General features: G+C 41.0%; 1 protein-coding gene across 1 annotated transcript in view; it reads right to left on the bottom strand.

Moving 5' to 3' along the window:
* Positions 1-21,363, bottom strand: part of syne1a (spectrin repeat containing, nuclear envelope 1a) — a 187,184-nt gene that overhangs the window by 126,263 nt on the left and 39,558 nt on the right. The window contains 30 exon segments of the mRNA XM_042503721.1: positions 368-571; positions 809-910; positions 1,031-1,213; positions 1,878-2,036; positions 2,372-2,525; positions 2,775-2,954; positions 3,863-4,518; positions 4,654-4,807; positions 5,438-5,604; positions 5,783-5,906; positions 7,576-7,763; positions 8,734-8,832; positions 8,948-9,175; positions 10,273-10,429; positions 10,607-10,767; positions 10,865-11,005; positions 11,604-11,768; positions 12,326-12,493; positions 12,581-12,745; positions 12,862-12,970; positions 13,073-13,281; positions 13,402-13,563; positions 13,876-14,010; positions 15,246-15,410; positions 15,660-15,818; positions 16,870-17,046; positions 17,208-17,351; positions 18,265-18,417; positions 18,656-18,820; positions 19,321-19,526. Of these exon segments, the coding sequence (XP_042359655.1) occupies positions 368-571; positions 809-910; positions 1,031-1,213; positions 1,878-2,036; positions 2,372-2,525; positions 2,775-2,954; positions 3,863-4,518; positions 4,654-4,807; positions 5,438-5,604; positions 5,783-5,906; positions 7,576-7,763; positions 8,734-8,832; positions 8,948-9,175; positions 10,273-10,429; positions 10,607-10,767; positions 10,865-11,005; positions 11,604-11,768; positions 12,326-12,493; positions 12,581-12,745; positions 12,862-12,970; positions 13,073-13,281; positions 13,402-13,563; positions 13,876-14,010; positions 15,246-15,410; positions 15,660-15,818; positions 16,870-17,046; positions 17,208-17,351; positions 18,265-18,417; positions 18,656-18,820; positions 19,321-19,526 (5,339 nt within the window).

The following is a 21,363-nucleotide window of genomic DNA, read 5'->3' on the forward strand; positions in this document are numbered from 1 at the left end:
TTCACCTTAAAATCAAATATACACATCTGTCCTCTTACCTGTAGTGTTATTTATAAATCTAGATTGTTTTGGTGTGAGTTGCCAAGTGTCAGAGATTTCAGCCATAGAGATGTCTGCCTTCTCTCCAATATAAACTAAACTGAATTACACTCGGTTTATGGTGATCAAAGCACCACAAAAGAAAAATTTAATAAAACTAACACCAGTGTCTCTTTCCAGAAATCATGACCTGGTAACTGGTATGACCTGGTAGCAGCAGACTGTGTGGTTATTTGAAGTGTAAATATTGTTGTATGTTTAGGTGTTTTATTATTGTTATTATTATTATTATTATTGCATCACATGGAAGGAAATAATATTGTCATACCTTAACTGTGCCAATGTCTTCAGGAGAAGTAGCTTCAGTAAGGTCTGATAAAGAACCCTCAACTGCCACCAGCCGCTCGGCCATCTGGGACATGAGGTCCTCAAGTCGCTGCTTCTGGAAACTGAAGTAGGTCAGAGTGTGTTTGGCCTGGTTGTACACCTCCTGCGCATGGGCCATTTTCTTCCTCAGGTCTGACTCTAGCACCTGGTTCAATGAAGACATTTAGCAACATTATACAAAATCCCAAATAAACAGCATGCAAACAGTGTGCTTTTCATGTCCCTTTTATGTGTTTAGTCTTTGTGGTTTTATTTTCTGCATCATTTTGAGTTTTGTAATAGCATATTAAATTCCTGGTGTAAACGACAATGGGAAAAATATAATTGTGCTTTAATAATTTTAGCAAAATCCTCCTGAATTTGTCCTCCCCACCATATTCACCTGCATTTGCAATGGTGTTTCCTGCAGCTTGGCTCGCTCCTTCAGCTCCGTCACTCTTTCCTGCAAGGCGTCCAGTCTCTGCTCCCTCTTCTCAACCTCAGCCTGTAGATCAAAGTATCAGATACTTCAGTTAAATCACACCCGCTATGAACTCACACTGAATATTACACCATCATCATCATTCACACACTTTTTCATGCAGCCTGTCCAGTGCGCTCTGACCTGAAAGGTGGCGAGATGGGCCTCTGTCTGCTCTTTATCACTGAGACTGGAAACACTGTCGGTGAGATCAGCGATGGAGGTGGCGGCCCACTGGTTAATGTCCTGCTCCAGTGACTTGAGGTCGTCCCACAGCGCCACACAGTAGCCCAGTCTCTCTGTGTTGGTTTGTATTCTCTCTGAGACCTGAAGGAGCACACACCAGAAGTGTTTCTGAGTACTGAACAGAATACATCTCAATCAACAGGAGAGGAAGGATCTCTCTCCGTCTTTGTGTTTAGTTTTCTCTCTCTGTAACAAGGGACAGTGTGCTTTACCGGGAGATGGGAGGAAAACAAGATTTAATTGGTTTGACAGATGTGGGGATGAAAAGTGTGTGTGAGAGAGAGGCAGAACGGCAGATAACGTGTCTAGACACGTTTATATTTCTGTCTCATTTGTGACAGCTGAGCAGTCAACGAAATCCCTCAAGAGGAAAAAATGGAAAAATGGAAAAACATAAATAAATATCATTAAAAGCAAAGCAGTGCAAGTGTTTGGCAGAGCTGTTATGAGGAAGTCATAATTGATTTTTTTTCCATAGTCAAAAAAACAACACCACAAATATCCCCATACTGCTCAAAGTCATTATCATGTTTGAGCTCCAGAAAGAATTCATTGAGTAGCACATTTCAGGATGAGGACAACTCATTAATGTCAGAAACCTCGGAAAGTATTAATTTACCATGGCTGAATAGGATGCCTTTGTCTAAATAAAAAACAGCCCAGTGATTTCAGCTGGCAGGCCCTCTTTACCAGAGCAGGCGCACAGCACAGCACAGCACAGCATGTGTGATTGAGTACTGCTCACCTCCAGCCACTGGTCTCTTAATGTCTCCATGTCTCTCTGGACAGAGCTTGCATCAGACTTGGGAACCTTCTCCAGCTCCCTCTGCAGGTCCTCCACTGTGCTGATGAGCTTGTCCATGTCTTCCTGTTTTTCTCTCAGCTCAACTTGGACCGTGTCATGCTAGAGGGGCAGAGGAGAGAGCAGAAGGAATGACAACAGACCACCACTAGAGGGAGAAATACTGTACAAACAGGAAGGGAATAGGGAGCTTATTGTTGAAATGTATTTTATTTCTGACAGTTTAGTTCACTGACTGATGTGCAGGAAAAATAAAACACATTGCAGTTGATATATGTAAATCAGTAATTGCATAATTATATAATGCAGTGGTGTAAAAACGGAAAACATTGTTGCTGAACAGGGATAGTTATGAATCTTCAACTCTGATATATCAGGAAAGATGTATACAAATTATAAACATTAATTTTGATATTAGATGTTCCGTCTGTACTGACTCGTGTGAAAATCCTTTTGGCCTCCTGAGCGTTGTGGTTGTGGTCGGGCAGATTGTGAGAAACAGTCTGAGCATTTTCCACAACACTGGTGAGGATTGACTTCAGGTGGTGGAACTGGCGGAGAAGATCTACCACAACACCACTCTGTTCCTGACTGCATGAGGAAAAAAAAGAGGAAAAAGGTCAAGACTATTACTTGGTATATCACTTGGCACTGGACATTAAATGATGAAAAAACAACAAACTCTGCAACAGCCTTTTCATTGTTGTTTTTTCACATTAAAATGGTAAAATATACTTCTGTCACAATATAACTCCCTGACTCAGCACAGAAGGACCAAAAACAAATAGAGTAAAGGAATTTAAATGAGATGAATAAGTCAGAATCCCTCTCTGTCCTTACCCATTAGTGATCAGTGTCCTCACGTTCTCCCAGGCTGTCTTCACCAGAGCTACCTCCCTGAGAGCCTCCCCAGCCAGCTCACTGTCTCTCTGGGCCAGCTGGCTTCCCTTCTCCTCTAACCACTGCTGGGAATGCTGCAGGGACTGGAGCTCATCCTCCAGCTGGACGAAAAAACGCAGCCTGGGAGAAATAGATGCAGCAGAAAACAATGGGATTACTAAAAGGATTCCAACATAATATATCATTTTTTCAGTTTCAGCAAATTGAAAAGGATTCGGATCTAAATTTTGGCTTAACTCATATAAGCATTTTATTTTCCTGATTTACAGGAAATGTCGAAGGATGCATTTGACGGTAGCAAAGTTAACTAAAAATACATCTTAAGAACAACAAAGCTGGTACAGGAGTAACAAGGATGTTTCCAAAGAGATGTCAAACTGCAGGTGCTGTTAAGTGTTGTCAAAAATATTAATTTATTGATACCTATGGATTCTAAATATTTGAAACAGTTCTAGTGCTCCTTTTCCGCAGTATTTATACAACACTACCAGCTGCGCTTTATTGCTTTTTCTAATTGTTAATGTGCACTGCAGTCATTCTGCTGTTCTCCGCTACTGACCAAGACAAAAAAGTCATCATTGTCATGTTATAGCCTTGTAATACATATTTTTTATTAAAACTATTTATCAAGGCACTGTATCAAAGTTATAAATGCCAGTGCGGTATCTCTCCCCAACTTTGTGTGTACAGGTACAGCACACACACAAAACAATAACCCTGTAATCTTGTGTTTCTATATCAAATTAGTTTAGTCAATTTCTGGTTTCAATGAAGATAAAAGAGATGCAGTAATAATTTTTTTTTTGTTTTTCATTAGTCAAATTATAGGATCTTGCAAAAAGACATGTATACATATGAAAAACAAGAAATCTTAGCCCTGAAAAAGAATATAAATAAGATATTTTTCAATGTTGTGCACAGTTTAGACTGACACCAGTATTGCTTTTTCATACAGTTCATCCACTATCAGCTGGTATAAACTACGCTGATATTATACATTATATTATAATATATCTTGTGCTGATTACCTGTTTTGAAAGGCCTGTACAGAGCTCTCTCTGGCCCCTTCTTGCCTAACGTCATTCTCCAGTTTCTTCAAATTCTTCATCACCTCCTCCCTCCTCTCCCTAAAGGAGCTCCACAACGCCCCTAAAGCATCTGCTTCACTCTGCCTCCATCCCACGCCCCTCTGCACCTCCTCCAGAGCCATCATGAGAGCCACTGCCTGTCCCCTGCAGGATGTTCTTCCCTGAGGATGGCTGACATCTTTGGAGCCCCGCCACTCTGCACCACTCAGGTGAAGGTGTGCCTTGCTTAGCTGTCCATCTAACCCGACTGCTTCAGCCTCAAGCCTGGCCACGTCTTTAGCCCCTTCCCCTATTCCACGATGCAGCTCTTCAGCTTTGGAGCGGTCCCAGCTCCCCCTGCCCTCCACCGCCTCGTGAAGACTGCGCACGGCCCTCGCTGCCGCTCCATGCTTCTCAAGAAAAGGCTTTAACTCAGTCAGGCACTCTTTACGGAGGAGCAGGAGACGCTGGGATTCAATGAGGGGCTGTAGGCAGTCCTCCCTCCAGCCCTGGAGCTGTTGCTGGGCCTCTGATGTGGAGCAGCGAAGCAGGGAGGACTCTCTTTGCTCAAGAGTCTCTCTCAGAGATGCATGTGCTTGTAGCTTCAGCTCATGGTCCTGCCACAAGACATCAATAAGACAAATTTACATTAGCTCCCACAGGAGTCAATATAAACTTGCTTACTGTTACTACTCCAGTATACAAAACCCATAAAGGACATTATTGTTGACAACAAAGTATTGATCTCTCACCTTCAGCTTGCTAATTGAAGCCTCAAGATCAGCAATATCAACCTGGGAAGAGCTTCTCAAGCCAGACAGGAAGTTTTCACTCCTTTGGGTCAGAGTCAGCAGTGCCTGATCAAACTGCTCCAGCTGTGACAACTGCGACTCCAGCAGCAAAAGCCTAAAAGAGCAGTGGAAGGCAATTTGGACTGAGAACATGCTGCCAATTATTGTTTCAGATGGTACATTTTTAAACACAAATGACTTGGAAAAAAAAGAAGCTGAACCAAACAACTTCTGGTGTCCTTTTATGGAGTCATAAACACATTCTTCAGTTAAGTGTGTTAGATTTAGGATGAATTAGTAGCATGTAGCACTGAGGACTGCACATTGCAACAAACTGAAACTTCCTTCTTCAGGTGTTTTTTACCAGAAGCCAAATTACCTGAAGAGGTCTCCTCCTCTCCAAAACAAACAGACCAGGTGATTTAAAGCAGACAGAGGAGTTTCACAATACAAATCAGTGTTTTTCTGATGCTGTTTGTTGCACACAGGCTTTTAACTACGGTGGCTGACAAGAAAATGTGAACTGTAAGACACAGTGTTTGGTTAGTCTGCTCTGGGCTACTTTAGAAATATGGCAGTGTAACATAGTGATCTCCATAAACAAGGACCTGCTCACTATGTAGATATAAATTATTCTAAGGTGTATGTCTAAGGTAACAGTAACAGGATTCTTATTTTCAGGTGATTATACACTAAAGAAAACACCTTTAAATAATCAGTTTGATATATAAAAAAAGCTAATTGCCTGTGTGATATGCTGTTCGTCACAGACATGCATCTTTCCTGTAGTTGTGTGAGATCATCTTTGAGCTCTTGGACTCGAGCTTCAGGCGCTGTGGGGTACAGACACAGCGCAAGATTCACAAGACCCTGCAGAAGAACCTCATAGGATGCCTTCTCCCCCTGCATTTCCTGGATTGATGAAGAAGTATTGAAAATTAACGCAACAGAAAAACAGCAGAAACCATACTATGTAATTGCTGAGGTAAAATAAAACTGGGAGGTGGAGATAATAACTCTATACGAAAGAAAAAAATCAAAACACAAATGGAAATCTAACTGAGTAAAAAAGAGTTGTGAAAATTTTTACCTGTACATTTAGTAGTTCATTTCTGAGCTTTACTTTGTCCACAGAAAGCAGGTCAGTGTCTGAACAGCAAACAGACTCACATCTGTTCAGCCAGCTTCTCATGGACGAACTCTCCTTTTCAAATCTGCAGATAAAAAGGTGGCCACAAAGAACATTCAAATGAGATATGCAATTAATGCAGCGTTATTCTGAAAAATACTGATCTAACACTCGCCCGATTGTAGCAACCTGTAATCTTTAAGTATGCATTAACTCACACGCACACGCACACACACACACACACACACACACACACACACACACACACAGAGAGAGTGATGCGGTTTGTGTGTAATTTTGTTATTATCTGACCATGCCTCAGTATCAGTGACAGGGTCATAATGGGGCAACCATATCTCACCACAGCACCCAGTGCTGTAAGTAATCCCTCATACATATACCTGCAGGGGAGAAGACTGACGCAGAGAGACACACAACCAAACATGCTCACACAGACACACAGAAACTCAGCAAAAATATTAAGTAGTTAATCTAAAAAGAGCCACTGACTAGGTAAAAAAATTAAAACAAACACCAAAACTTTGATTCCTTGAACAACGACAATGTGACTAAAACAGAAGAATGAGAAACAATTGCTGAAGTCTATTGTCCAAGTCTATTGTGTGATCAGAGAAAGCGATAAGAAGAGAATATTATTAGAATAGAATGGCGACGGCTGACTGGGGGACAGACAGATTGAGTCAAAGACAAGATCTCACTCCTCCACATCACACTCAGACGAGCGAATGATTCAGGGAATAAAAGAGGAAATTGGCAGAGAGAGGAGGATTCAACCAAAAGAGCACATGCACAATAAAAGGGGAAATAGCAATGTTTATACAATCAGGATAAGATAAAGGGTGTGAGCCGGGACCAAAACTGACAAGAAAAACAGTCAGCCAAAAAACACAACAAAACATTACATAAATGCAGTCCTTTTTCAGCTGTTTGTGCTAAAAAAAAAGTTTGATTTGACAAGAAATATTCAAACACACCTCTTCTAGGTGTCAAAGGGACACACACATCAGGTACAGAGCAATATTGTCAGCCCAAAACCACAGCAGCTTGCAACACATCCTGAATATAATCTTTGGTAAGAAATAAACGTAGCAAGTTTCACACAACAACAAAGACATCTGCATGGCCCACTGCAACTTTCAAATGGCAGGAGGCAAAGTATTTTTCAAGAGCAAAACAGGTGTCAAAATACCATTTTAAATTAAATATTTTGTCATGCTGTGATGTTCCCACCTACAAATCATATTCTACAGACTTAGGTTAGCATTTTTGTAAGGTACAGATTCCCACCAAAAAAATCACACCATGATCATTTTATTTTATTTTTTATGAAAATGTGAATCATTATGTAAAAAATAGCATAGCATTGCTGCTAATATCACAATTCGTATCGCTAATTGCAAGATCAGTCAAAAAAGAAATTGCATTTCATATTTTCATATTTTTTTCTAAATCATTCAGCCCTAATTCTGTTTATGGTCTCTCTATCTACATGCATGCTGTCTTAAAAGCTGGAAAGGATGTCTCATGTTGGGTATTCAGTGGTAAAACATTCAGGAATATGCTGAGTAAAGCTGGATTACAAGATACATAAGGTTAAAACAGGCCAATGTTTGTTCAGTTTCAGGCATATGTAAAGTTGAAGTGTTTTTTTTAAAGCCTTAGTTTTGTTTGCAGATGCTCAAATTTCCAAAAAACAATTCACAAACATAGGCACACATCACTGTTAACATTACCTTTGCCACAGTGCTAGAAGGCTCTCTAATGCAGATTGCTTCTCTGTTGCCTTTCCCAAAAACTCTCCCTGTTGTTCCTGGAGGTTAGCCACCTCTTCCTCCAGCTGGCTGCCCTCTCCAAGCCTCTTCATGGCCGAACACAAAGCCGCCAGCCTGGGGTTCAGCTGCTCCACAGCCTGGCAGACCTCCTGGAGGAAACAGAGATGTACCTGTCATCAGCTTTGCAGAGGACGTTTAACCACAATGGCGACAACGACAACTCTTGAACATTAATCCTACTAACATGATAACGGTCTTTCATTTAAGCCTCACATTAAGCACCTGGTGAAAAAACTGAAGGTAAAATTGTTTTTTTTCTATGAGAAATCACTCTTGCTTTTCCTTTGAGGACAAAAGAAGACTTTTTTATGTCTTCTTAGAAGCCTTTTGTTGCCTTTGTCTTGTCCACCCATAAATCTAAGCATTAGCATACTTTCATTTGTGAAACTATTCTTGGTCTGCTTCCTTCAATGGGAAGTGTGGAAAGTTGTTGTCTTCGCTCCAGGGATTTATTCTTGCAAACTGTTCCTCAAGTCTATACCGAACTGTGAAACTGGGATACTCTGAGTATGCTGCTCCCTCGGCATGGAATCAGTTGAAAACTTAGCTAATTCTTTAGGAGCTCCCACTGAACGCATTAAAAGCATTTCAAATAGCTTAGAGAAGGCACATCTGTCTATAGATATCTTTGAATAGTTAAAGAATGTTTTTTCATATCTAATCATTTCTGTAAGCTGTTTTTTGCTTTCACACTTAGCAAAATTGTTATATTCTTGTTAATTTTTCTGCAGACATGTTATTTATGATGCTGCCAGTCTTGCCATATTCTAGAAAATAATCTAGAGATTTTTAATCTCAGTGAGTCTTGTACTCCTGGTTAATATAAGTTAAATAAACTACTAATATGCTGAGTTACAGACTACATTATCATACTTGAGATTTCAGCCTAAAAGAAAAAAACAATCAGGAAGAAAATGCTGATTTTCATTCCTTCACAATTTAGAGATGAAAGAAACATACAAATATTTAAAAAAAAAAAAAGCATTACACAAAAGCAGCACAGAAAAGATTTGATAAAGTAAGTCAAATTTCAAATAAATATTTTGAGTTTTGTCTTACCATGTGATCCTGGAGGCTTTTGTAGGTCTCAGATGATGATGAACAGAATGTGATCGGACAGTCCAGCTTTTCTTTAAGGTCACTCATTGCTTTCTTGACCTGATAATGTCAAAAAACAAAAACACTAAAACAAAAATGTACTGAAGACACATGCACTTTAAAGTCTTAATTACAATTAATTCACCAAGCCATTCCACCATGTGTTGCTGTGTACCTGTTCAAGGTTATCATTGTATCTCTGCCAGTGCGAGGCGCTCTGGTTGAGCTGTCCCCCCAGCTGCTGTGCTCTCCCCTTCAACTCCTCCCAGCAGCGCCTCATCTGTGAAAGTCGTGCCCGGATACGCCCAGCCTCTCCAGGGGTCACAAAGCTCGACAGCGCCTCACAGTCGGCCTCCATGTGGGCCAGGGCTGCCCTTCTCTCCTCTAAACCTTCTGCCACAGCCTGCAGGGATGCAGCAGCAGAGGAATGCTAATCAGGAAAAAGTATGGGAGGCACGGCATGGTAAAATACAATAAAAAAGACAGAATGAATTACAGTGGGAGAAAAAGACTTGATAACACACTGCCAATTCTCTCGTGCCTCTTCATTGGCCTGATACAGACTTAGTTATGTTTTATCTTCTACAAGTTCCTTTATCTGTCATAGAGAAAAGTCTCTGAAGGTTCGTGGAAAAATCCAAGCACAGAAAGTGTGCAGGAAAGAAAACTGGCTGTGCTGTTTCTGAAGGCAAAATGTTTTCAAACTCACAACTTATCATACTGCTGCCACAGGAATTCTTAAGCCCTGTTATCCCAAATACTTTTTGACATTTTTTTCTCTAGACCTCTATGTGACTGACAAGGCTGAGGTCTGGCAAGCCAAGATTATAGTCCCCTCAATATGATCAATTTATTTTCTATATCCTAGTCTTCGCTGCTGCTCTGACCCAATTTCCCCTTGGAGTTACATTAAAATTTAATCTTATTTCATCTTAATCTTAATAACCCTTGGGTCACACTGATACTGTAAACTGCAGGCACAAGGGCAGACAGCAATTCTGACTCATTTTACTTATAGCTACAAAAAATGTGTATATGGTGCATATTTATTTGTGACTACCAGAAAAGGATTGAAGGAGTTGTGAAAATATTGCTTTACTCTGTGCAGTCAGTATCACATCTCTTAACTGGACGTTATGCAAACAAGTGAACAAGCAAACAAACATCAGACTGATTCAATTTTTCTGAATGAAGACGTCCTAAACTGGCCAAGTGTTAGCAAATAGGCTAAGTGATGTGCTGCTTCCCTGAAAAATGCTCACGCTGACTCTATCTTTGCAAAGCTTTGTGCATCCTCAGCCTATTTTCAGAGCAACAGCAAGCTGTTCACTGGGCTCAATCAAGGCTCAACTAGCTTCCTGAACATAGCTTTAGTTCATAGTATATTTTGACAGTTATTCATGCTCCATCTGCTAGAGTTTGCTGACTTGCTGTATCTTAGGAACAGGCGTTAGTGTTAAAAAATAAAACTTTTCGGTAAGAATGAGATACATGACATACCTCCACTGTGCTGATGTGTTTGTCCAGAGGATCTAAAGATGAGGCAGAGTCGACAGCCTCCAGCTCTGTCTCTTTCTCATTGATCCACAGAGAGAAGGCCTCTGACTCGCTGCTGAAGCGCTCCCACCACATACACATCATCTCCAGCTGGACAGCACTACAACACAAAAGATCAGACAAGAACCTTTTAGAAAAATACACTATACTCATATCTAGTTGTGCTGTAGGGATGAGAACAAACAAGCACACATGATGTATTGATTGATTTTTTCCTTATTAAACTTGAAAATTTGACTTTGGTTTAAGGAGGTGACAGTATAAAGATGCGACATACTTCTTGTTGAGGTGGTCTTGCAGTTGTGTGACTGCTTCTCTGGTGGACTGGGCCTGCTGTAGAAGAAGAGTCTGATTCTTTGGGCCAAGCTGAATATCTGCTGCCTTCTCCAGTAAGAGATCAGCTTGCACAGAAAACTCCTCTACCTTTGGGAGGAGCTCCTACAGGCAAGAAAGAAGCCAATGTATTGTATGAGCAAATACACAGCACACACTATACACATGAATACACACAGCATGTGTGTGTATATATACACACCTTGTTATGCTCCAGTTCAGTTTTCAGGCTGTCCAGGCTGTTGAAAATAAGCTCTTTGTGCAGCTCATTGTTGGTATTACTGATAAACCTCCACACAGTTTCTCTTTCTGCTTCAAAATTCTGCCAGGAGCTCAGAGTTGCCTTAGGATGATAAAGAAATAGCAAAATAATGACAGCGGGCAGAGTTTTATACAGACAATACCAAATTTACACAGAGTTGGTGGGTACTGTAGTGTTTAATATCATTCAGTGTACCAAAGTGACCCAAATAGTATCTGACCTGAATTAAACTCTTGATAACTGCACTAAATTGTTACAAGGGATAACAAAATGCACCTTCTATCTCTGTATCCTCTACTGTCAATTTCTTAACACTTGTGTAAATGGGTCCGTCTGATATGAATCTTTGACCTTGATTCAGTCAGAAAAACAGACACCAAAGCCAGTAACATTTATATCTGATGTTTGGAGTTTTCTTTTAAGATGTTTCAGGTGGGTTTTCCCTTTGAAAATGTTTTTTTCCTTGTTCATGTAGAAGCACGTTGATTTTCCGATCAATTGAAGGACAGTGATAAAAGTATGTAAACAGCTCCCCAGACAACAGACTCAAACAAAATTAACAAACCACACAACAATCAATATCTAGTTAAGGTTCAACATGGACCAATCAATGATCATTGCAAGGCCGTGTGTGGGAACCAACACATGCAGACATGAGAAAAATCCAGGCTTGGTCTACCTGCAGGTTGTGTTCCTTTGCTGCTGATTTGTGGTCGACTTCTCTAAAAGCTCCCTCCAGCTCCCGTAGAGACTGACTGAGCCCCTCCCCTTTCTGCAGCTGGCGGCAGTGGGCCACCAGAAGCTCTGCCTCTCTCCTATTGGCATGCAAGCGCTTCAGGTGGTGCTGACACAAACACAAAGAAAAGAAAATAACATGTCAGACGACAGCAAAATGACAGCATAATATCCATGACTGGAAGTGGATGCTTAACTCTTTTCTGCCCTCTCTGGAAGAAAGTTTTAAGCTTGTTTCACCTCTGATTCAGATAAGGGTTTTGCAGAACTACCACAGCAGAACTAGCACATCTGGGCAACTGCCCATTAAGCCTCCTGTGAGCTGTTTGTTGCTGTCACTGGCTAATAAGAGCCTTGAAGAGGGCTAATTAACGTTACACTCCAAAAAAAAAAAACACCTGACTACAGGTCTCTATCTTAAGATGGTTGCCACTTGGACCAACAACTTTTCTGTGGGAAACCCTTGAAAGAAGTTAAATCACTAGAGGTCAACAAAACTAAGACTTTCAGGGGCTGTTAAGTTATTTGTTTGCTTGCACTTAAGATTGTACGGGCATATTTGTTTGGAAGGAAATTTCCTATAGATATTCTGAAAAAATAAATAAATAAATACACAGAATTTATTCAAAACAAATCACCATTCTCCTGCCTCTGAACTATACACACCTGGTGAATAAGGTAAAGTTGTTTGGCCTCCTCCAGGGCCTCAGCATCCAGGATCCTGCTGGTCTGCTCCTCAGCCTCCCTTCTCACTCTCAGAACCTCGTCCAGAGCGCCACGCACTTCCTCCTTTAGCTCCTCGTACTGGAACATAGCTGAGCCCTCTTCACCCCACTGTGAATCAGGGAGGAAGGGGATCAGACAGGAGGATTTTGTTGAGGTAAGAGAGACATTTGTAGCATTTGGTATATTTCATAATACCTGACAGAGTGACGAAAAGAGCGCCCGCAGGTCAGTTGAAAGTTTGGCCAGAGCTGTTCTCTGTCTCTGGACCTCCAGTTCAGAGCTGACCTCGGACAGCCCAGCAAGACGACTCTTAAGCCACAAAAGGCTCTCCTCTCGGGCATCTACCGCTTCCTGCAGTGTCTGAAAATGGTGAAAGCAAAAAAAAAAAAGGAATGAGTGTTTACTGAGACTGATTCATAAACTTATCTCTACGCCTACAGCAGCAAATATTTTATTCGCCAGTGGTGCTAACTAACCTGAACAGCAGCATCAACGTGCTCCTGATGGCTGGAATTTCTTGCTGTCTCTCTCAAGAGCCTCACCTGCGTCCTCTGAGATGAGAGCCAATCAGAGAGCTCACAGAACCTGAAAAAGAAACAGCTACTTTAACCCTCTTCAGTGATGAAAATGTCAGACTTCAGGGAGATGGAGATACTGTAAGGACTTTGAGTTTTTCACGACTTTTACCTCTCATTCCACTCTTTCCATTTATCAGGGTGGTGCTCCAGTTTAAGGTGGGTGCTTTTGATTTGCTCTGTAACCTCCTCTACAGCCCTCCTGGTGGAGTCTAGCGTTCGATAAGCCGGGTGGTTGTCAGGCAGCTTATGACACAGATCCTCCATGTTTCTAATCCTCTTCTCACACAAAGTCAGAGGTTTGCGTTCCCTGAAAAACGTCTGGAGATAAGAGAGAAGGAATGATGATGAAGATGACATTAAGTGATTTTATCCCCTTTTTTTTTTACTCTTACTTCTGGTTTTAATCTTTTTAAAGTTTCTACCAAATCTGAGGCTCACTCTGTGCTCTTTGATCACTCGCTCACTGGTGCAGGTGCCAGACAGGGCCTGCATTTCTCTGTCCAGTTCTGCTCTACAGTCTTGTAAAATCATAGCCACTCGATTTCGCTCCGCATCCACTTTCAGACGGAGCAGGTGAGACGGTACTTCACCCTGGATGTCCTGTAAAAAAGACAGCGAAGATACAGAGCATGAGAGATAAGATATGCGCTGAAATACACATGAGTTTCAGTCTCATGTTGTATCATCCCCAAAACTGTTAGAGACAATAAAATATAAAATATCCTCTAGAGACTGTAAGTAAACACTGAGAGGGTTGGGGTTTTAATCTAACTAGTCCAGGTTAATTAAAAACATACCAGAGGGAACTCTATCAAATTCAAGGGTCTTCCTGGTTAAGTTCATGAAGTATCGGCTAAGCGCCTCCAGAGACGTACAGTAATTAGTGAGTGTTAAAGCACGGTGACCCCTCACCTTCCAGTGTTTGTGCAGCCTGCGGACAGTTTCTTGAAGCCCCTGTTGCTCCTCCTGGGGAAGGATGTCCGTCAACTCATCGCACGCCTTCAAGAACACACTCAACAGCCGCTGGTCCAGTTGGCCAAAAAAATCCTGTGCAGAAAAAAACACAAGCGCTAAGAGAGAGAAAAGCAAGTCTTGACTTAAGGTTATCTCTTTCTTTTGTTTTAAGGACAAAACAAGACAGGCTGGCCCCAATAAAAAGATCTCTAAAATCTTAACAGATGTTAAAAATGTAAAAGACCCCACACATACAGAGACATGTTTAGGCTGTCAGAATATCAAATTATCAAATGTCAATTGTCAAATTCACAATAACAACATTACAACAATATATAGAGAAAATCAGGGAAATAAAAATGCCACATGTCAGTTTCATCTTTAACTTTCTTTGTTATGCCTATTGGGGAGGAAATGAATTGCACTCAAAATATGCTGGGGGTAGAGAAAAAGTCTAAATTAAACAATTAAACTTGAAAGAGACAAACGAGAATTGAAAGAAACGTAAATGGTTTAAGAGGTGCTGTTTTTTTGGGTTTTTTTGGGGGGGGGGGGGTTATCGTCCTATCGTGCTGTGGTTATCGTCCCTATGACGTGACAATGAATTTAACAGTATTAGTAGTGCTGATTAGAAATCATGGAGACAGTGTGGTGTGGACTGGACGTGTTACAGCACAAGCTTGAGGTGAGTGAATTCTGATTTGAATTCTATTAGATATTGCATTAAAACATCTGAGACCTGTGGGACCACAGGTAATCCCAGGTATTTCCCTCCCTCGAGATAAATATTGAACATGTTAAATATTTGCGATTTAAAAATCTGTGCAGCCAGGATAGAGTTTCAGAGATGTAAAACACCCTCTCAATATACCTCACACCTTTTTTGACATTCTTTAACTCTCTTCAATCCTAACTGTTTCTTGACTGATCGACCCCCTTGTATTTTTCTTTCGTTCTTTCTTTCTTTCTGTTCTGGGTTTGTCTTCTCTTTTGCTTTGTTTTCTTTTTCTAGGAGTCCTAATTCTAAATAAAGATTTGAAACTACAACAAAAAACATACATCACATCACTGGAAAATCTAGCAAAATGATCTTAGAAGCCTCCAAAATCAGGGCTTTGTCAACCATCGTCATGAGGGGGGAACCTGGCCAAAAATTGGCTTGATTCTTGTAAAATGTGTACCAGACATTACAGTTGTATTTTGAGTTCTGTTTTGCTCCAATATTAAATGCTGCAACTAGTTCTTAGCAGTCAATATTTTCTACAGATGAGCTGTACCCTTCACAAATGTCCTCTACTTCCAGCAGAAGGTTATAGGTTTGTTCTTACACTGTGTTTCTTCAGTAATTCCTCGGCATCTCCAGTCTCCCTCAAGCAGCTCTGAGCTTTCTTCAGCACTCTCTCCAGCTCCTGTCTTGATTCCTCAAACCTCCTCCTCAGGCAGTTGTTGGCCTCTTCCTGCCGTCTCCATTCCCCAACCTCCTTAAGCAAAGCCTGAGAGGACGGACAGTAGGTAGTGGTGATTGTAACTGGTCTCTTCGGTAATATGGTGTAATTACATTATTTGTTTAACGTCAAGCAAATGACTAGCGAGACACATGAGTAAGTCTAATCTGCACTGCTCCTGCCTCCTGGGTGTTTTGATGTTCTTGTAATCTTATTAATATAATCAGCGCTGTGTGTAATGCGGTTTCTGTGTGGCATACTGGTATGTGTACATGCACATGTATGTTAAACACTTACCTGCGCTGAGCCCTGTATTTCAGACACTCTTTTCTGCAGCAGGGACAGGTCGAAGTTACGGAGCGCCTTACTGGTGGAGAGTGCCCTTTGCAGGGTGTGGTGATTCCTCTCAATCACTGACAGACAGCGTTTACAGCTTTGCTGCTGGTTTAGCAAATCCTAAGGAAATTGGGATCAAAATGGCAACAAGTATGGACGTGTGTTGATAACAGTGTATTCAAATATTTCTACACTTTTCTCATACATCAGCAATTGAGTAACAATCAGACAACTAGTTTTACCGACGTTTGCCTTCGCCAACCACTCAAGTTGCAGGTAACATTCATGCAGCCATAACAGAAGACAGTCCTTCAAATACGGATGTTGCTGCAAAGAAGCTACATATTCTCAAACATGGATTTTCCACACATATCTTCAACCCAGAAGCACAGAAGATCTATACCACCAGCACAGTTTCAAGGTGGGCACCCAAAACTAGTGTCACCAATTCAGTGTCTTACAAAACATTATGATGTCACAGTAAAGTTGAGCTTTTACCTTTTGGATAAAAAATGTCATCACTTCATCATTTTATCCTGTTAGACATTTGTGTGAAATTGCAAAACAAATTTTGCCATAAGTGTATGAATGTAATATATGAATTATAGCCCTAAACATGTTTTGTGGGGTCACAGTGACTTTTGACCACCAAAGTTTTGGTGTAGTTTGTGCTGAATTTGGGGAAATTCCTTCAATGTGTTTGTGGGAGACACTTTTATTTTCATTAATATTTGGCAACTACGTCTTGTTTTTGCTGAACAGAGCGCTAATGGAATTGTTATGATTTTTTTTCCTCAGCAGCAATTTGAAGACCTTTGAGTCGTGGGGTGGAACTGTTAATCGTTTTAACTGCGCCTAACGGTCTGCTGATCCATCTGTGCCCAGAGTACACTCTGCACCCCGAGAATGTGGTTCAATGCATAACCAAATGGTAGTTATATTCCAATAGCGCTCCTAGTGAACAGTCTTCGTTAAAGAATACAAAATTCATTAGCAGTTGCAGATGTTTTGATAATGGCGACCTGCCACAAATAAATCAATATGTAGGAAACCCTGAAAACTGAATGTGTAGAGATTGATGACGAAAAACTACTAAAATAAGAAAAGCAAGATTTTCTTTTAAATCTGGTGACCATTTCAGTTCAGTCTATTCGGTATGATCACATCTTACCTGCCACTTCTGTTTTTGCTGAGTCTGCGTCTGTGTGTCTGGGTCCCTGTCAGCAGAGGTGATGCGACTGGCCCGCTCCAGGGCTTGGTAAAAAGCAGTGATGTGTTTCTCCATCTCCTCCAACAGTGGCAGAAGAACATGACACTCCCTCACAAGGGAGGGACACCGCTCTCTCACCTGGAGAAAAATAGTAGGCTGTTAAATGGTGACATGAAAATGTGTGATGAAGACATAAGAGTAAAAAAGTCTCACCAAAGAGGGAAAAGTAAGAGTGTTGCTTCCAAAGACAGACTCGAGTAAGATTTCATTCTCATGTTTTGGCCTAAAATGATACCTACCTTACTCAGCTGACCTTTGGCTGTTGCTATAGTGGCCATGACCCTGGCAGCCTCATCCTGTGGCGCATCCTTGGCAAGGAGCTGAGCACTGCGGGCAGCCAACTTGTACTGTGTCTCCATGGCAACAACCTTTTGCTTGGTATTCTGAGATGAGATGTGGAGGCAAAGGGTCATCTTAGACATCCTTAAATTGAATGTGCTTTCATCAAAGCTGCTTTGAAAAAAAAAAGGTCTTCTTCAACTCTGACCTCAAAACAGCGGTGACATAAAGCATTTAGTAACTCTTTCATAAAAGTTTAAGAGCATAAGCTCACTAGGAAGTACCACAGCTGGGACGGATGATTACATCATTTTCTATAGTTTGTTTTGGCCTGGGGAGTTTTCTTATCCACCTCAATGCCAAAAAATATTCTAAATGTCAATGTGGGCTATTTTACACCTGAACTGAGTCTAAGGCAAGTGTTTACAGTCCAAATGATAATGAATCAGTGACCTAAGGCTACGTTAACACAGCAAGCCTTAGTGCTCAGTTCATATTTATTGATCATAACTTTTTAATTATGGCTTTTTGTGGAGCTATGGCTACTTCAGTACGGAGGATTGTGTGGATGCGTAGTCAGAGCCAGGAGCAACGGTATTTTGGCATGAATGTCTAAACTGAAACAGATATCGTCCAAAATTTCAGGATGTGAAGGGGTACTTTTAACTAGCTGTCTTCCATGTTTGTACTCAGCGTGTGACTCCTTTCTGCACAGAGTTGTGAAGAATGTTGATCTACAGTGACGTAAAAGTTGCATCAATTACAATATGACTGTTCAGACTGAGGTTCAATTGTAAAAAAAAAAATCAGACCTGTATTGATTTTACGACCACAGAAAAGTGTCAAAGATCAGATTTGTGAAGATGGATTCCATGTAATTTGTGCTGTTCACAAAAATAGTTCCAAAACAAGGGTGAATCTGGGGTTGGCTTTCACATTTGCTCACCAGTAACTGACAATTTCTGCATTATATATCTTCAAAATATGATAGAAAATCTGTCAGTTTTGTTTTTTCACCTCCACATCCTGCAGAAAGGCTCTAACGTTGAGGAAAGACACCTGGATGGAGACATTGAGCTTGGCCTCTGCTGTGTCCAGCAGCTCTTTCAGGGCCAACACAGCCTTTAGATGGTCTTTTCTCCACTTCTCCAGTTCATCTGCACGAGCATACTGCAATATTAGAAAGATAATACAAACTTTAGGATTAATTTTATTAAGATACGTACCTTTTTGGGGCTCAGGTCAAAAGTAGAATTAATTCAAAATAAAATAAAACTTAAATTTCTTCATCTTGTGACCTAGAAATACTGTTTAATCAAATTCTGTGTTTTCTTTAATATTCAGTATTATTGTACGTGTATGTGCATTGTGTGTGGTTGTATTTGTATCAGGTGGTTTTGTTTGTTACTTGTTTGACTTTCAGGAAGAGGTCTCTCCATCGTCCGTTTAAAAGAAGTAGCTGCTGCTTGAGATCAAGCGACACGGTCTCATCACACGTCTCAATGAGGAAATTTCCTGCGTCGTTCATGGCTGCGTGCTGCTCCATCCAGTGACTGAGGATCCTAAAAAACTCCTGGATGAGAGACAGACTCATTAAAGAGACAGAAAGAAACCCAGACAAGGAAATTGAGAGAAACAAAGAACAACACAAAGAATGAGTGTCAAAGAAAGAAACAAAGAAAGATAATCATAAAAGAGACAAAGAAAGGGATTCATCGAGAGAAACAAAGGACGGACAATAAAAAAACTGGGGTAATTAGCTGTCTAATCCTTGGTGGGGATGTGAATCTGAGGTAACCATGGCAATGTGACAACCGACATATCCGTAGTGGCTTGTTGTAAGTCAAGGAGATCATTTGATACTTGAGTGGAGACTGCTAATAGGATTCCACTTAGAAGACCAAATGCTTGAAATTGGGCTGCCATGGATTTGATTGCTACTACTCTGAGGCATTTGAGTCCATCAAATAAATGCACATATGAAGGAGGGGAATCTTAATCTGTGCACAGAAAAAAAATCAACTTTTGACTATATGGTGGGGATTCCTGGGATATTAAGAGTCAAGCTCGTACCCGTTTTGTGTTTTCTGGCTGGCTTAGAGCTTCCTCTGCATCCTCCAGCCAGGCCTGTAAAGAGGCTACAGTGGAGCTGTATCTCTCCCAGTTGGACAGCACCTCCTCCAGCATGCTCCTCACACTGCGCACTTCCATGGACAGACTCCTCCACTGAGTCACCACCTCACGCATGAACCTGCGCACTCCCATCTCGCCCTCGTCCACTGGAGGAGACATAAATCAGCAATAACAACATCAACAATGACAGCAATAGTAATACTTCTACCCAAAGCACTATGAATAGGACTGTGAATACCTCTACTACTAATACTGTTGTTTGAGTGCCTGCTAACAATACTAGTCACACTTAAACAGTGTTAACAGCATACATCATAAACACACTTATCTTCAATACTGAATTGAAGTGATGAGGACAGGCTCCTGCATTAACAGCGCTTTGTACTGGTTTTATTATTATTCGACCTCAGCAGGCCAGCCACTATGCCAAATCAAAAACATTACTCCCTCCCCAGTGTTTAAAATATTATTTGATGTGTCTCACCTGTTCTTCACCACCCTCTCCCTCTCATAAATAATGAACAGCCCCTAATACCACTCTCCCTTACCAAAATTTAACACAACTTTGGAGCATTTTTATGCCCCCTTCCCGACACGACAGCAGAACATTGTTGGTACTAACTGGTGCATGCCAACTTATTTTGATTTTTTCTGGGGTCTGAGGGAGACCATATTCTATGAAACAACAACATCTTTCTCTTACACAAAAAACTTAACTTCATGAGTCCATAAAAAAACTCTTGTGCTAAATTCAAACACTAAGAGGTTTTGCAGCCACAGAATTACTTGTTCTGGTAAGACAAGTGGGACATGACAATGTTAGCTAATGTTTAGACAAACACTGTTTTATCATAATCACTTGTGACCACTGTTCAGCAAAAGTTACACAGCCTCACTTGAAGGCACAGGAAATATAACACATTTTCATAGAAACAGCAAACAAAAAGCACATAAAGACTGATGGAGCTACATGCCTTTGCAGACAAGTCTCTGACCCCAAAAACTCTCACTATAGGGAGATGTATTATATTTGCTTGTGTGTTCCACTTCACTGGTACAAACGCTCTGGTCTCAGAAGTCCTGTACCACTAACTATTGTCAGCCACTGTGGGGCTGATAAATGACTCCAGCAAATACCAATATCCAGTTTCAAATACACATTAATCAGATAGATCTATGCCTTTAAACAGTAGATCATGACATATCAAACCCCTTATCCTCCTCTCCTGCCTCAGTTTGCTACAACCTCAAACCAGAGCTTTAAAAAGATCCGAATGATCTCTCATCAGCCAATCAGAGCTGAGTCTGCTAACTACCAACAGGGCTAATGCAGTAATGGTGGTGGTGGTGGTGGGGGCACTTCATTTATAGGGTCGACCAATCAAGCCTCAGATGTCCTGATTTCTCGCCATACCTCACTTCTCCGCTCTGCATACCCTAAAGCAGCACAACCCTGAAACTTAATGAAACCAACAAGCTAACTCAGTTTGCGCCCAGAGACCTGCAGAAGTGGAGCAGCCCCTAACTGGCAAATGGGGTCGTATTCCCCACTGAGAGCTGGGAGTGGAGGAACCTCATTTAGCTGTAGCCTGCAGACTCTCCCCTTCTACCGAGCCGCAAAGCCAGACAGAGAAAGACTGAGCTGCTGAATAGAAAGCCTCACTAGTTATCGAGCCAATGATAGAGAATAAAGTTGAATTATGTTTACAGTGCTGAGATATTTAGTGCCACTTAATTTCAGATAAAAGCAACATGCAAAGGACAAGAATGCAAATAGGTTTTTAAAATCTGGCAACTGTGAGATGATATAAATTTGCAAATGTTTCAAGATTTTTCCATATCATTTGCAGTGAGATATCTATCCCTGTAATATCTCATTGTATTAGACTATTGTGGGCAATCACGTGGCTTTAATCACTGCATCACTGAGCACGACTGCTTTGTTGCAATATTGGATTTTTGTGTGACCTTGGCATTGAAATT

This window comes from Plectropomus leopardus, chromosome 16, assembly GCF_008729295.1.
Source record: "Plectropomus leopardus isolate mb chromosome 16, YSFRI_Pleo_2.0, whole genome shotgun sequence".
Taxonomy (NCBI): domain Eukaryota; kingdom Metazoa; phylum Chordata; class Actinopteri; order Perciformes; family Serranidae; genus Plectropomus; species Plectropomus leopardus.